The sequence below is a fragment of the Cyprinodon tularosa genome, unplaced genomic scaffold (assembly GCF_016077235.1).
Source record: "Cyprinodon tularosa strain WSP-4 unplaced genomic scaffold, ASM1607723v1 ctg26, whole genome shotgun sequence".
Taxonomy (NCBI): Eukaryota; Metazoa; Chordata; class Actinopteri; order Cyprinodontiformes; family Cyprinodontidae; genus Cyprinodon; species Cyprinodon tularosa.
The window spans coordinates 3,825,853-3,841,067 of NW_024038961.1; the positions used below are offsets into that span (position 1 = coordinate 3,825,853).

At 35.8% G+C, this 15,215-nt stretch overlaps 1 protein-coding gene across 1 annotated transcript; it reads left to right on the top strand.

Annotated features, from left to right (window-relative positions):
• Window positions 1-8,035: 8,035 nt before the first annotated feature.
• sgo1 (shugoshin 1) lies at window positions 8,036-15,026 on the top strand. The gene is made up of 10 exons (XM_038288895.1): window positions 8,036-8,197; window positions 8,386-8,546; window positions 9,824-10,032; window positions 10,175-10,227; window positions 10,361-10,425; window positions 12,593-13,435; window positions 13,513-13,602; window positions 14,152-14,316; window positions 14,479-14,653; window positions 14,736-15,026. The coding sequence occupies exons 2-10, from the start codon at window positions 8,399-8,401 to the stop codon at window positions 14,890-14,892; spliced, it is 1,905 nt and encodes a 634-aa protein (XP_038144823.1). The 5' UTR covers window positions 8,036-8,197; window positions 8,386-8,398; the 3' UTR covers window positions 14,893-15,026.
• The last annotated feature ends 189 nt before the right edge of the window (window positions 15,027-15,215 follow it).

Here is a 15,215-nt window from a genome sequence, read left to right on the forward strand (position 1 = left end):
TCCAGAATAAACAACCAGGGATGGTGAGGCCCCCCGCATTCCACAAGCTGTCTGTGGGAGCTTATCTTGTGTTTTATGACCCTAGGAATTCTAGATGCCAGGACAAGCTTTCCGCCTTTTCTTGTTAAAACAAAGAAGCAAATGACCCCAGATGTTTGCAGTAAATAAGGGGAAGCCCTAGCAGTGTCAGAGATGGCTTTTGGTTGGAGGACCGAGGGCCAGCCCTTTTTGAATGGATTAGATACAAGAGGATAAAGCTTTCTAAATAGAAGAAAAAGATCAGATTTTGCTCTTGCAAACTCTCCAAAGATGTCTTGTACGTCTTTGCTTTCTTTCCTCCTATGTCAGGTAATGGAATGTATGTCTCTGTTGTTCTGCAGTTTCTGGTGTAGGTTTGTGCATTGTCTTATTTCTAAGTTTATGCATTGTCTTATATTGGATTAAACTCTGTAATTCTGTGATGTCAACACGCCTTGCTGATTTTCATATTACCAAACGCAGCTCGCCGGGTGGACCTGGAGAGGGAAGAAAATGAAAAGCCAACCTTTTTCCAAAGTTAACTATGTTAGAATATTTTCTTCCTTTACAATGGACACAGGGCAATGCTGTTGAAAAGCCTTAGAGGGTTTAAAAACAGCATACTGAGGTGAAAGTTTAAACCTAAACCTAAAGTCAGAGCATCCATGAAATATTCGAGATCCAAGCATGATCAAGCGTAAGAATGGCCAAGTCGAAGTCTAGACAAATACAACTAGCAATCCGTAACATTTTCCAAGAACTGATGTTTACACATGTTCTTCATCCACTATAAATGTTCTTTAGCTATTTTGCAAAGAAAAATGGACAAAGATCTTGCGTGCAAATTCTTTTATACATATTCTGAAGACTAGCAGTTAGTAGTGTTTTTTTTTAAACAAAGGATTAAGCTTATGGCCTCAGTAAAAAAAAGCTTGCACAATTAAAAATTTCCATCTTTAAAAACACTAAATACCCAAAACCCTAATGCTTGTAATTGTACTCTACTTTTGTGTTTGCTTATCACAAAAAATCCCACATAAATACATATACCGTAGCTTTGCAAATCGATACAACTTGAAAGAAAAATGTTTAAGAGTTCAAGGAGCATATACTTTTTTAAGGCACTGGATATGTGGGTCAGGTATATTTCACGCTGTTCCCCTTAAAAATTATAGCAGCGGCCTTGGTCGCCGCAAAGTCTTCTGCATTGAAGTTTTAGAGTAATATAACAGCCATAAAACAAACTGTCCATAGTTACTGGACTTTTTTATGCCTCAGCGTTGTGTTTAAGTGCGGATCACTCAGTCGATGTTATGATTTCATTACCTTGGATTGTAAGAGCACATTTTCCACTTAAAAAAAGCAGAGCTGTATATATTTCGCCTCAGTCAAGATTAGACCCCAGATTAGAGTTAATACATTTTATACCATTGAAGTGACCATTTAGAAGTGCCATAATAGAGGTGTAAGCTGAGTGAAAGGAACATCATTTGTGTACCTATATATTATAAGTTCAGTTTCAGTGTAAAAACTGATCTCTAGTCATGAAATGATGTGCTTTAGTGCCTTAACGCCCCCTGCTGCCTCAGACCTTTCACATGTGATAATGATGAAGTTGTCGATTACATCAAGCTGAACAAGGAACCATTGGAGTTCCTCTGTTTCCATGTCTCTTTATGAGTCTATCCTTTCCAACAAAATTACACGGACATTTTCTCTCTGTATTTGCCCTGCTGTGTAGGAACAGCTGAGACATTTGCAGGCTTTAAGCAAGAATATTACCCTTTAATGTTATTGTTAAAATGGACATCATTACAGGTTTGAATGGGAACATTGTAAATGAATGCTCTGAGTCACTCTAAAATCCCACACCTGTTACTAAAAGCCCACATAATGTTTGAATTTCTTCATTTCTTCTTTTTGTCTTAAGGAAGCTTTGCTGCTACAAATCCTTCAGTGAGCTGTTAAGAAAGAGTCCCAGTAAGAACATGCCCACAGAGCTTAAAACACAGAGAAAGAACTGTTCGTATTTTGCACACCAGGGTCACAGCTTAGACACTGATGAGGTAATTTATTTTCAATGGGCGGCAATGTAGCTTAGTCAAACTCCTCTCTAACCTCAGCATGCTGCGGCGAAGGCCAGACGGTGACAGGCACCAAAGCGGTTCTTCCGAAGGTAATTTCAAAAGTCTCTTTTTTTAGGTCCCAGTTCAAAATGACATCACAGAAAATGAGATCAATGAATAGCGTGTTTATGCATAAAAACTACAGTTTATATGGTCTAAATAGGACTAAATTGGTAATTTTGTGCCACACCCACAACAGGAGATTCCCATGAAAGATTTTGTTACTCCAACCCTGGTAAGTTAATCTCTTTTTCCCCAACAATCTTCCTTTCTTTCTATTAGAATTTTTTACAGGGAGGAACTGGTTTACATAATTCAGGTATTATTTGAGGTGAAAACATGAAGGCAAAATATATATATATATTATATATATATAAATATATATATATGTAATATATATATATATATATATATATATATATATATATATATATATATATATATATATATATATATATATATATATATATATATATATAAAAACTTACAAAAAACAGTTATAGCTCTGTACAGAAATACATCAACTAACTGAGCCGTGAGTAACTTCAAATAATCCATTATTTCATTAGCAACTTACACCTATTATTATGGTTATCATCAACAAAAAACAAAGCAAAATATCAGATAAAAACTATTAAACAGATTAAGCATGGCTATATAATTCATATTACTGGTGAAATCAGATACATTTTAAGCACTGATCACTATTTTAACCCTTTTCAAAACCAAGCAGTGCATGATAGTCATTGTTGAACAGAATGGTTTGGGCCATAATCTTCTCTGCAATCACTCCATATATTAGCTGTGGCAATTTATAGGAAACAAAAATTTCCAAGGATATCATAAATAGCGGACATATTAACCTATAATATACTAGCTATCTTATTGGAGTTGGACCCCATGTATTTCAAGTCAAGCATGAGATGACGAGGGTAGGAACTATTCTAAGATGACCTTCTGGTGCAAGGACTGGAAAGGTTATGAGCAACACTCTAGCAATCATGCAGAAAATGGACCTGTCTTTTATGTTAGAATCTGTGCAGAACAAAGAAAAAGATAGGAATACAAGACGTGCTGCCAGTAAGACAGAAAACGTTAAAAATAATCATGCATATATTATGAATAATATATATGATGCAAAACATGTACATCTATAGTCAATAAATTAAAATATAAATTCAGATTAAGCTGTTTTTTTTTTTCCTGATAAAAAGTAACTTTTGAAAATAACCACAATTAAGCCCCTGTGTCTTGTAGACATACTTTCTTAGAGTAAGCCTCTCAGTAGCCTTTCTCACCTCCTATATGTCGGCTAAATTGAGCAACTTTGCCCTTTGCTCATAGACCTTTATAAAATGCTCCATGGTAATTACAGAACATGGGGGATAAAAGTATTTTCTTACATCTGTACAATAAGACAGGCATCACTGGATTTTCCACATATCACTGACTTTCTTTTTTTAAATTATATTTTTCAGTAGTACTTTTTTTTCAGCAAAAAATGTTTTAATGATTTAAGTAATTTTGAGTAATGATTTAAGGCTATTTAAGCACATGTCAGGTTTCTGTTTCTGTTATGTTTTTCTTTTGAGTATTCAGTCTTACTTTACTCCTTGTTTTCTAGTGTTTAGTTTTCTTTTCTCCATGTTTTATAGTCCTAGTTATTTGATTATCATTTTGTTATTTCCAGTCTTCCAGGTTTCTATTTGTTGCTCTCTGCTGCCCTCTTATGTTCTCCCTCTCCCTAGCTCTTTCCCTCTCTTGTTCTTTGCACACCTGCTCCCAGTTTCCTCATTAGCCCCCTCTTTGTCTCAGTCTCCTTTAAAAAGCCCTCTTTCTTCAGTTCCCCTTTGCTGGGTCCTCGTCAAACACTGCCAAACTTTGTCCAACTCCGTCTTCCTGAGTCTTCCTCGTTGTGACAGTGATTCCCCTGATGTCTAGTTTTTATGTTTGATTCTTTTGGATTTTTTGGACTCCTGGTTTGATGCTTGTTTGGACTTTGTTTTCATTATTGGATTTTTGGATAACCTGCCTTTGTTTTCAGTTTCCCTTTTTTAATAAAATCTAAAGAAATTCACCTCTGCCTTCCTGCCTCTGCTTTTGGGTCTACACTCCAAAACCAAATCCTGACAGCACATTGTTATCTATTTATGTCTTTTATTCCTCTAAAATTGCCAAGGCAATACAAATGCATGGAATAGAATAGAATAGAATAGAATAGAATAGAATAGAATAGAATAGAATAGAAAAGCTTTATACCATACACAATGATGGCAGAAATTTGCCTTTGGCTTGCTCAAACACACAAATGTATTAAAATAAATGTACTTTTAAAGCACATTTCTCAACTAATTTACTAAGAGATGAACTAAGCCTTAAAATTTTTTCTTGCATCATCAGACTGTTAGACACAAAACAACACTCAAAGTTATATTTCAATGCATTCACATTAAATTACCATTACTACTTATGACCAAGGAAGATCATGTATAGACTCCATGAACCTTCTTGCTATCTTAAACGCACTACACTAGCTGGAAAGCTGTCCTCCTGCAGGTTTAAATGACAAAAAATAAAATGCACTTCTGCAAAACAACATTTGGCATGATCTGTAAAAAAAAATATATGGCAGTCAGACTGATTGGAAAACTTTATATAAATATATTGGAAATTTTAGTCAATGATTAATTTCTATATATAGCTGGAACTGGTTTTTTTTACCTTAACAAAGACATGCACTATTAGTTTCTTTATTTAGCTGGTTGTTTTTTTTTCAGAGAACATTATGTTTCACATATTTGAACATATCCAACATCTTAGTCTGGCTGAGGAAATAACCATGATTTCTAAGAAGAATAAATGCAAGTCACTCTGTGATGCTTAAACACAAACCTGGATATCATTACCTGTGAGGACCTGCAGGAAGCATGCAAATTTTCTGTATCGTGTAAAAAGCAAGTCATGTTGTTTGACAATGAATTTTAAATTGAATGAAATCACAGACCATTAAGCAATACAAGGTAACACAATATTTACAGAACAGCTTAAGCTTTAGCAGAAACTAATGGGTGTTTATGAACTGGGTGGCTTCAATGGGTAGAGCTGTGTAAATACATGAACACCGATGGTGATTAAGTCTGGCTGTGGAAAACAAGGGCAGGAATCTGGACTTTTAAAGAGAGTTTAAAAAGATAAACAAGGGAAATTAAAATATGCTTTCATCTAATAATTGACTGTTTAATATTTGCTTGAACGAGCCTTGAGAGGTTTAGAAGAATCTCAAGGAACAGGACTACAAATGCTTCCTGTCAATGGGCTCCAGGATTAATACAGCTATCTGCTCCATTCACATGCAGCACATTACTCTGTACAGTGTTGTGTGAACTCTTATCTACAGCAGTCAAATACAAACATTAATTCTGGAGGAGCGAGGTGAGCCTGACCCTTGATGAGTCTCAACCTAATTTACGTTTGTAATGTTTACTCATAATCTACAATCTTTCTTGGGTCCTGGTGTGCAAAACTCCAGTGTGGTTTGATTGTTTCCAGTTGACAGGCAGGAAAGGGTTGGGAAGGGGCTGATTAAGATGCCAACAATTCTAATTAGATTATTGAAATGCAGTATGGCTGTGCACTTTTTAGAATCAGACAAATAAAGCATACTAAGTGAAACATGGCTGTGGTAGTCCATTTTTGCCATTTAAAATAAGAATATCCTCTATGTAGCTCTTGAATGAAAGTAAAAATCCCTCTAGAACGCTCAGCCTACAGACCTATCAGTCTGCTCAATGTTGATTACTAAATTACAGCAAAGATGAAAGGGTTTTCAAGGGTAAAATCTTCTGGAAATAATAAAAATGGATCAGACAGGGTTCTGCTGGATTAAGATATAGGTCAGATCAAGTATTTCGTACACTTGGCATTGCTCAATACTTTATTAATCATAAAGACCCTGCTCTGAAAATTTCTTTTGATGCATAAAACCCTATGATTGGTAAAAATGATCATTTTTATTTTTACTTTTACAGAGATTTGGCCTGGGTTCTAAATTCAGTGATACAATCAAAGCCTTCTACACTGCTGCAGTAACCAACATAAACACTAATTATATTTTTTAGAGTGTTTCTTGGTGCAAAGTGGCCACAGATAAGGGTATCCTCTGTCACGTTTAGTTTTTACACTTTTTTTTTTTATCTTTGACACAGAGTTTTATATCCAACCCTGTTTTTTCTGGAAACAGAACAGGTGCAAACCAGATTTTTGCAGATGATGTCTATCTATATCTCAGAAACCCAGAAAATTCAGTCCTGATAATCATTAGTTCTTTACCTAAATATGCTGTTTGGTCAGGTTAGAAATTAAATCTATGTAAATCAGTTGCTTATCTTTTTTTTTCAAGGTTGTTAAATTTTTTTTCAAATACCTGGAAGAAGTTTTAAGTATTTTGACAATTTTATAACTCCAAATTTGAATAATTTGTTTTCATCCATTTACTCCCTCTTGGTTCAGCACATTAAGAATGATTTGATAAAATTGTCTTCTTTACTCATATCGCTCCCTGGTAGGGTCGATACAAAATATAGATGAATATCAAAGGCTTGCTCTCTAGGTTTTATGCCTCTATAGACAGTTCTAAATCTTCAAGTTTGGACCTTGTTACGTGGCTTTGGAAGGAGGATCTGGTGGTAAAATTCAGTTCTTTAGATCGACGCAGGATCTGTAATGAGATCTTCCTTCAATGCTCTTCTACTTCTATATAGGAACACAATTTTTATATTTTCTATGGATCTCCTCTACATTCCCACACTTCTTCCCAAACCCTTCCAATCACAGTTACTTTGAACATAGTAGTTTGATAGAATTTTAAACACAATTCTATTTTTTTAAATATAATAATTTTTTCAATTGTATGACATCAAATAACACAATTCTGACAATTCTGCAACTTTAAATTTCATAATAAGGAGTCAAACCATGGTTGATGATCATAGTCCTTATTAGGAAACTTAAATTTACAACTTGAAAAAATATATTATCATCCTAGAAATTAAAAACTGAAACAATTTCTATGCTAACTATCTTGTGACCTGTCCAGAGTGAATCCCAACCTTTGGACGTTAATTTAACTCAGCAACCGCACTCATGAGGAGGACCAATCCTGCCATAATTAAAAATAAATACAGAAATAAATAAATGCTCCAAAAATAAATAAGCATACAATTAATTGCCCCCCCAAAAATACAATAAACAAATAAATGTAGCTTTCTTTAAGTATTTCTTTAAGTATTTATTTATGTGCATGTTATGATATTATTGTTTGGTTTATTTTCTAATAAAGAAATAAGTAATAAATAAATAAAGTTGAAGAATATATCAGACAATAAATAAACAAAGGCAAATAAACAAAGAAGTTAATAAAAAAAAAAATAATATATATATATATCTATATATATATCTATATATATATCTATATATAGATATATATATAGATAGATATATATGTATGTATGTATGTATGTATATATATATCTTTAAATCTTAGAATCTATAAATCTTTTCAGGAATTAAGGCAGGGGTGTCAAACTGGTTCCAGAAAGGGCCGAGTGGCTGCAAGTTTTCTTTCCAACCAAGCAATAGCACACCAGACTCCTATCATCTCATCAAGTGAGTCCAATCTGAACATGATGACATTATGAAATGACTGGAGTCTGGTGTGCTATTGCTTGGTTGGAAAGAAAACCTGCAGCCACTCGGCCCTTTCTGGAACCAGTTTGACACCCCTGAATTAAGGGGTGGATGTGTGGAAATCGACTTTTATTAGACTTTCTTTACTTTAGCGACATCTAGCGGGCAAGTCATTAATTTCAAGGAAGGAAATTACGTCACATTGAATCTCCACCAATCAGCAGTCGCGGCTCTCAATTCGAACGTTAACCTTCCGAAGACGCAGTTCAAAATATGGATTCTGTTGCTGCTTTGTTTCCCTAATGTAGTAAAGTATTTCGTTTAAGAGGAGAAAGGAAACTAATAATACTCGTGAATTATATACTCTGGTAGGTTCAACGTCTCTTTCCTTTATACGTAAACATTGCCAGGCTGTTGTTGCTAACGTTAGCCGTGTGCTTTAGAAAGCTGCAACGACTACCTCCTTGGTTGTCTAGCTAGCGGCCCATTTACCACATAGCTATCAATCACCTTAATGATTAACTGTACTTGTATCGAATTTTGAAATGCATATTAGATCCTGAGTCACGATGAGAGAGAAAGAAAGAGCCCAGAAGAAGTCCTTCCAACAGAGTTTGGAGGAAATCAAGGAGAAAATGAAGGAGAAGAGGAACAAACGGCTGGCTAATGCTGCAGCTCCAAGAAGGGGGCGGTCAAGAATGATAAATAAAATAGCAGGTGAGTGTTTGAAATTGAATTTATGCGTAGCTCTTATGTTTACGGTATTGCAATACAGTTTTTAAAAGTCACGATTGACTGATGCAGAGGTATAAAGTATAATAGAAAATACCACAATGGGGAAACTCTTGTGTTTACAGCAGCAAAGGGATTATTATTATTTAGAAAAGTGTATAAAAATAATATAATAGTGAAGAGTTGAAAGATAAACAGTAAAATAGTTTACTGTAAAGTGTTTTAATAATATAAAAGCTGAACCTGGAGAATAAATAACCCATATACAGCTATGGACATTTTTACAATAATGTGATTAAGATAAGGCTCTGTGTTTGCACCTTGAGGCTCTACCTCTCCTGTTCTTTTTGCTGAAAAGAGATCAATAGGGACAAACTCTTTAAATAACACTTCATAACATATATGTATTAAATAATCAGGAGACATGACAACAGATTTTGATATCAATTGTAATCTTACTCAGAATAAAGAAATTGCTTATAGTTTACTGAAGGCAGCTGCTCACCTCTCAGGAAGTGGCCCAGATTAACAGTTGAAAAGGCATTTTATACATCTCTAGTCTTACATATCACATCATACACGTTAGCAGATGATTGGACATCCATCGCTCCAGCCTTATCAAAATATTACACTTCGTTCTTAGCTGATGGACACTGCTCTCATTCCATTTCCAAATCTTTGCCACGTACAGATTGAAGATTATAACTGTATATTCAGACAGAGTTTAGTTTTTCTTAATTAGATAAACTATTGTGGAAAACATCAATTCTGACATGCAACAGGCAGTTAATATTAAGGTGTAACAAACTCGCACATCATCAATGATAATTATCCTAACAAATGGATATTTGAAAATTGCTGCAATATCAGAGATTTGCTAAATGACAGCAGCATATAATTTACCTGACTAAGATAGAAACTGTGCAAAATCAGCATGAATGTAACAACTTATTGAGGTTGTTGGGAACAGTGATGGTTAGAAGGTCTTACAGCTGCTGGGAGGAAGGATCTGTGATAACGCTCCATGGTGCAGGTATGGGGGGCGGTGTGAGATTTTTATCTATGATGAATACATCCAAAACAAAAATATATGGGACAAAGATCATGCAAATCCATAAAAAATTGTAGTTAAATAGTCTAACTTAGTTTGCTTTTGTTTAGAATTTTAGGTAAATTTACAGTTTTCTTTAAATATATATATATATATATTTTTAATATATTGACTTTGGAAAACAATGGTTTAGATCTGAACTTTCTCCTAGCGCCCAGTTCTGCCAGCACCATTCTAAAAAGTGTGCAGCAGAACAATAAGGCGCTGGCTGAGGCCCTACAAGCTGAGAAGGAGAAAGTGAGGCAGGCCAATGCGGTGATCCTGCAACTGAAAAGAGAACAACAAGCTTTGTTCATTCACCTCCTTCTGCTGAAGAGGAAACTCAAAGAACAGGAAGTGCTGGCAGCAAGTGCTTCACAGGTACATTCTGAGGATCCCTTGCTTGTTCTTGAAACATGTTCAATTTCCTTATTTAAGATGTCCAGATGTCACACTTCACCAGTAAGTTAATATAATTTTATTGTATTTTTGCAATGCTGTGTTTGTTTGTGTTTTAATTTAGACGAAACAAACAGGGATCCAATTGGAAACTCAAAACAACCAGATTTTAACAAGGTGAGTTTAAATTATTGTTTTCAGTTAATCTGATGATCAGCTATTAACTTCTCAAACACTGATGGATTGGAGCATCACTATACCTCCTTTATTCTGTGTTTATTGTTGGCATTTGTCTTGTTTTAATTCCCAGGAGGAAGAGAAGCAGCCAGCAGCTCGATCCACTCATCATGTGTGATGCTTCACCAATTTGTTCAGGTTTTGTTAGTTTTTTTTGTCATTGCTAAAATAGATTTCTCAATAGTCAGTTACTAGTACAGGTAGATGTATTGCTGTCTGTTGTTATAAGGAAAATAATGAATAAGCATTGGCCAAATGTATTCTATTTATTCCTCTTTTAACAATCTTCATAGAGTAACCTATAGGTGTCATAAGCTGCTAAAAAATATAAGTGGGGCTGGCTGCTCACGTCACCAACTTACGGTCAACTGTTTCTGCTCATAGCTCAATAACAAAACGGTATTTTCTTAAGAATGTTGAAGAATACTCTAGGTCTGCAACTAACTATTTATATTAACTTATTTTGCAAGTTCATTAATCTGTTTTTTTTTTAAATTAATAATCAAATAGCCAAAGGTTCCTTAAAAAATATTTTTTATGAAATTAAACCAGGTGAAACTAAAACTTTTCCACTTGAGGAGTTCTGGATAGAACATATTGGCAAACAAAAACGTTTGCTTTAAATTCAAAATATTTATATATTATTTTACAATTTTGGTATAATTACTGCTCTAAGTGGATCACTCTGTCAGCTAAAGGCATCTTTTAGAGTCTATAATCCGATTAATCCAGTGGTTCCCAAAGATTTTCTTCTGGGCCCCCCTTTGGATTACGGTACAATAAAATTTCCACGCCCACCCCCCCCCCCTCCTGACCCCAAAAAAAAAAAAAAAAAAGTCATTCAACCAGATATAATAAATCTATACACATATTTTGTTTTCAAACTCCACTGAAGTTTATTTCACACTTCAGGTTGCAACAAAACAAACTACACCATCTTTACAGTGGAACACTTTTGTGTAACTGTATTTTTTTCATAGTTCTATACTGTAGATTAGAAGAGGATTCTTTGTTGTCTGTGTTATTTTAAACATATTTCTTTTTTTTTTTATTTGTTACAATATTTAACTTTGCTATAATCTATACATTAAAAAAGCCTCTGTGCAAAATGGAGTGAAAACATTGAACAGCTCCCTGAGAGTTTTTTCTTTGTACTTTAATCCTCCCATCTTTTCAGTGGCTGTAGTGAGCCTGCTTTTTGCTGTAGATCTTCTCAAATCTGGGTTGCAGTGTCACAACTGTCCATTATGCTCAGTCAAGCAAGCGCTGTTTTTTTTTTTTTTTTTTTTTTTCTTCATTCATCCATACCGCTTCCCGCGCCCCCCCTGCAATGGCATTGCGCCCCCCCCTAGGGGGCGCACCCCACACTTTGGGAACCACTGGATTAATCGATTGTTTAATTAGTTGAAGATTATTTCAGTAATTGATTAATCCAATTCATTGTTTCAGACCTAGAATACTCTTGTAGTTCTGACAATATGACCACCATTCATTGTTTTTTTTTGTTTTTTTGGTTAACAGAAATATTGATATAACTAACAAAATAACTCCAGCACTTTCTATAGTATTGCATGAAAAGCAATTTAAATATTTAAAAAAAAAAATGTATATTAATTGTAATTAGAAAATTAGAGATGCACCGATCCGATACCTGGATCGGATATTGGAGATTTGATATCGGATATCCAATCCAGTGCACTCAACATGGAAAGTGTTTTTTTTTTTAGTTATTTTTGCTGCTTATTTGTTAGTAAATAATATAAAGTACAGTTATATCTGTGTAAATTTGTTACCTTTTTAACAACGTTTACGTCAAAACGAAAGCCTTTACTCACATGGCCAGATATATGGTTCATTCATCCAACGGTTGGATCGGTATCTGATATCGCCCAGGTATTGGGTTGGATCGAGAGAAGGAAAATTGGAACCGTGCATCTCTATAGAAAATGGAGCATATCTTAAAACCATAACTTTTTAGAAGTGTTGCATACTTTCGGTCGACAAGCTGGGCCATGTTTTCGATCATTTTTCAATATTTTTTAGGTTAAAACTTAATACGATCTTTTTAGGCTTAATTAAGTCAGATTTTATAGGGTTTACACAATATCACTAATATAGTCTTTTTTTCCCCCCTCATATTTAATTAAAAGTAACACAGCTGAATAGAAGTAAAAGACTTTCATTTAATGCTATAAACTGCATGATAGACTATTTTAATTTCTATTTCTCAGCAGTTGTCTTCTGTATTAATTAAAGTGACGGATAATCAAACTTTTATATCTGATTTTTAACCCATTCTCCACAGATTCCCCGCCTTCTAAAAGGAAAGAGCACATTAACTGTGACAAGGAGATCACGCTGCCGTCCACGGTGGGCGTGAGGCGTGGGCGGGTCAATAGAAGAAGCAGGAGGCGATCTGAGCTTGTGCAGGAACAAAGGCCGCAGAGCAACACTGACCCAGTTGCTGATTTCGGAGCTGTGTTACCAAGCCCTATTCGCGTCGACAGTGGAGATCTGAACCAGAGCCACCGAAGGCCAGAACCTGAGGCAGAAGATGTTAGTGACACTGATGAGGTGCATCACTCTACCCCTGAGCCAGTCCGTCCTAAAAAATCGCACCCACAGCCCAGGAGGAAACAAACCAAGCAACAGCCTCGCTCTAAACCAGAACCAGCTTCACGGAAACCTGAAAGAGGACGGAAACCCGATCGGGTCCCGTTAAAGAAGCCCTGGGAGAATCCCAAGCCCAGAGCCCGCTCCAAAAGTCGGGACCGCTCAGCCAAACGGTGCAAAGCAGCTCCTCCGCAGGGCAACAAGCTTAACACCTCGCTGGGATTCAATGACACGTTTGACTTTGACTGTGAAGAGACGGTTCACATCACGCCGTTTAAGGCGAAAGTTGAGGATAATCAGGCAGCTACACCCATTAATGAAGAGACCCAAGCTGAAGTCTCTGCAGCTGTTCCCAAACAGAGCGAATCCAGCTCCTCGTCACCGTCAACAGAATCAGAGGACAGCCTGTACATCCCTCAGAAGACAAGGGGAAGACGGTCCAGTTCTAAAACCAAAGCCTTGACCACTCGTAGAGGCCAGCGCACACAGGTTGTCAGGACAAAGGAGAACATCCCTCCAACTCCAAAGATCTATGGTATGTGTTTACTGTAGAGTTAGTGGTTCTTTTGTTGTTTCATGGGCATTGTTTAAAATATTTCTTGTAAATATTAGTCTTCAGGGATGCAGAGTCAGACTTGAAGGTTACAGATTCTGGAAAGGAGAAAGATCTTAATCAGCCGCCTGATCAAGAAAATCAACAGGGTGAGTAAAAACTTGATTAATGTAAACCTCAGTCAACCATAGCCTGGGTTTCATGTGGTTTCCAAAAGTATTTAGGGAAAATAACTTTAAGTTGGATCAGGGTTTGTCTTTATCCTGTTTCATTTCCTAATTTAAAGCTGTAACTTTATTACTTCTTTTGTCTTACCTGTGGTCTGTGCTTTTTACAGGTTCTTTATTTAAAGTTAAACCATTAGGAAAAAGAAAAAACACATTTGCAATACATTTTTTGGGCCTCTTTATGTAGTTTGAGTTTAAAATTGTGACCCAAAATAGTGTAGAAATCCAGGTAGAACAATTTCAGTTTTCTGATCTACATTTTAGCTGTTGAGCATTTTAAAATTCTAACAAATGTTTCCCAACCGGTTACTGATGATGCATAATGTCCAATAGTTTTTAGGGGGTTGTTTGAACTCACAGTATAATATGGAAATAGCAGTCTTTTGTTTTTATTTGATCTTTGTTGTTTTAAATCTATTTTGTGGAGCATGCATGTGGCGATTATAGCAACCTAAAAGTCGTTTCTTTTAGAGCCTCAAAGGGATGGAGCAGAAGACTGTTTCCCTGTCGTCAGTCCTCTGGTCGAGGCAGAGATGATGAGAATAGACACTGTGCTGTCCAATTATGGAGAAGCCTCTAGTGAGAGTTCTTCTCTGTCATCAAGTCAAACTCCAAGGGTTAAAACAAGCCAAAAACGTAGGTCCTAATCAACTCTCATGAAAAAGTCATTTTATTTTTTTCCTTTTCCTCTTTGGTGTCATTTGTCGTTTTGTCACCCTATGTGTTCTTCTTTGTGAATTCCTATAGCTATGGGCTTTTTTCTACATCCCATTTTTTTTCCCCCTCACATTTCTACAGGTGGTGTTGGTGTAAGGTCAGCTGGGCGGGGCTTAAGTCTGTGTGATATGACCAATATGTCCCCTGCAGCCTATCGTAATTTCTCCTGTGGTCCACGCCGCTCTGATGCTCCTGTCCTCGCTCGCAAACGGCGCTGCACCATGGTCGTCGACTATAAAGAACCATCATTGAATGCGTAAGTTCATCGTTTCAATCATTTTGAATATTTTATTAAGAAAACACTTGTAACCAGTGGTGTTTTTGTTACTTCCCACCAGTAAACTTCGCCGTGGCGACAAGTTCACAGACCTGCAGTTCCTCCGCTCCCCTGTTTTCAAACAGAAGCCTGGTAGGAGGTCTGTGCAAAATTCAAGGAAGTCGTGCAGCAAGCAGCCATTTGAGAAGTACAATGAGTCTTTCGTTGGATGTCACTGAAGACTGCTTTTTTTTTTTTTCTGTATAGATTTACTTCTTCAGAGGATGTTTTTTTTTCATCTCTGAAGGCTGCTTTTTAAAGTAACTTCAATCAGTTTGTTTTCTCTTCATAAATTCCCTTTTTTGTGTTTTTCTTTACATAAATGTAGCTTAATAATCTTGAAAGATGGTAAGATTATAATTTTGACTCAGTTTTAATAGTTTCCTGAATGATCTATGTATTAAATCTCTGATTTTCTGTGTGCAACAATAAAGTTCTGAAACATACATATAAAGAAAACAACACGTTAGCCTTATATTTGTTTTATTTAGTCTTCAAAATA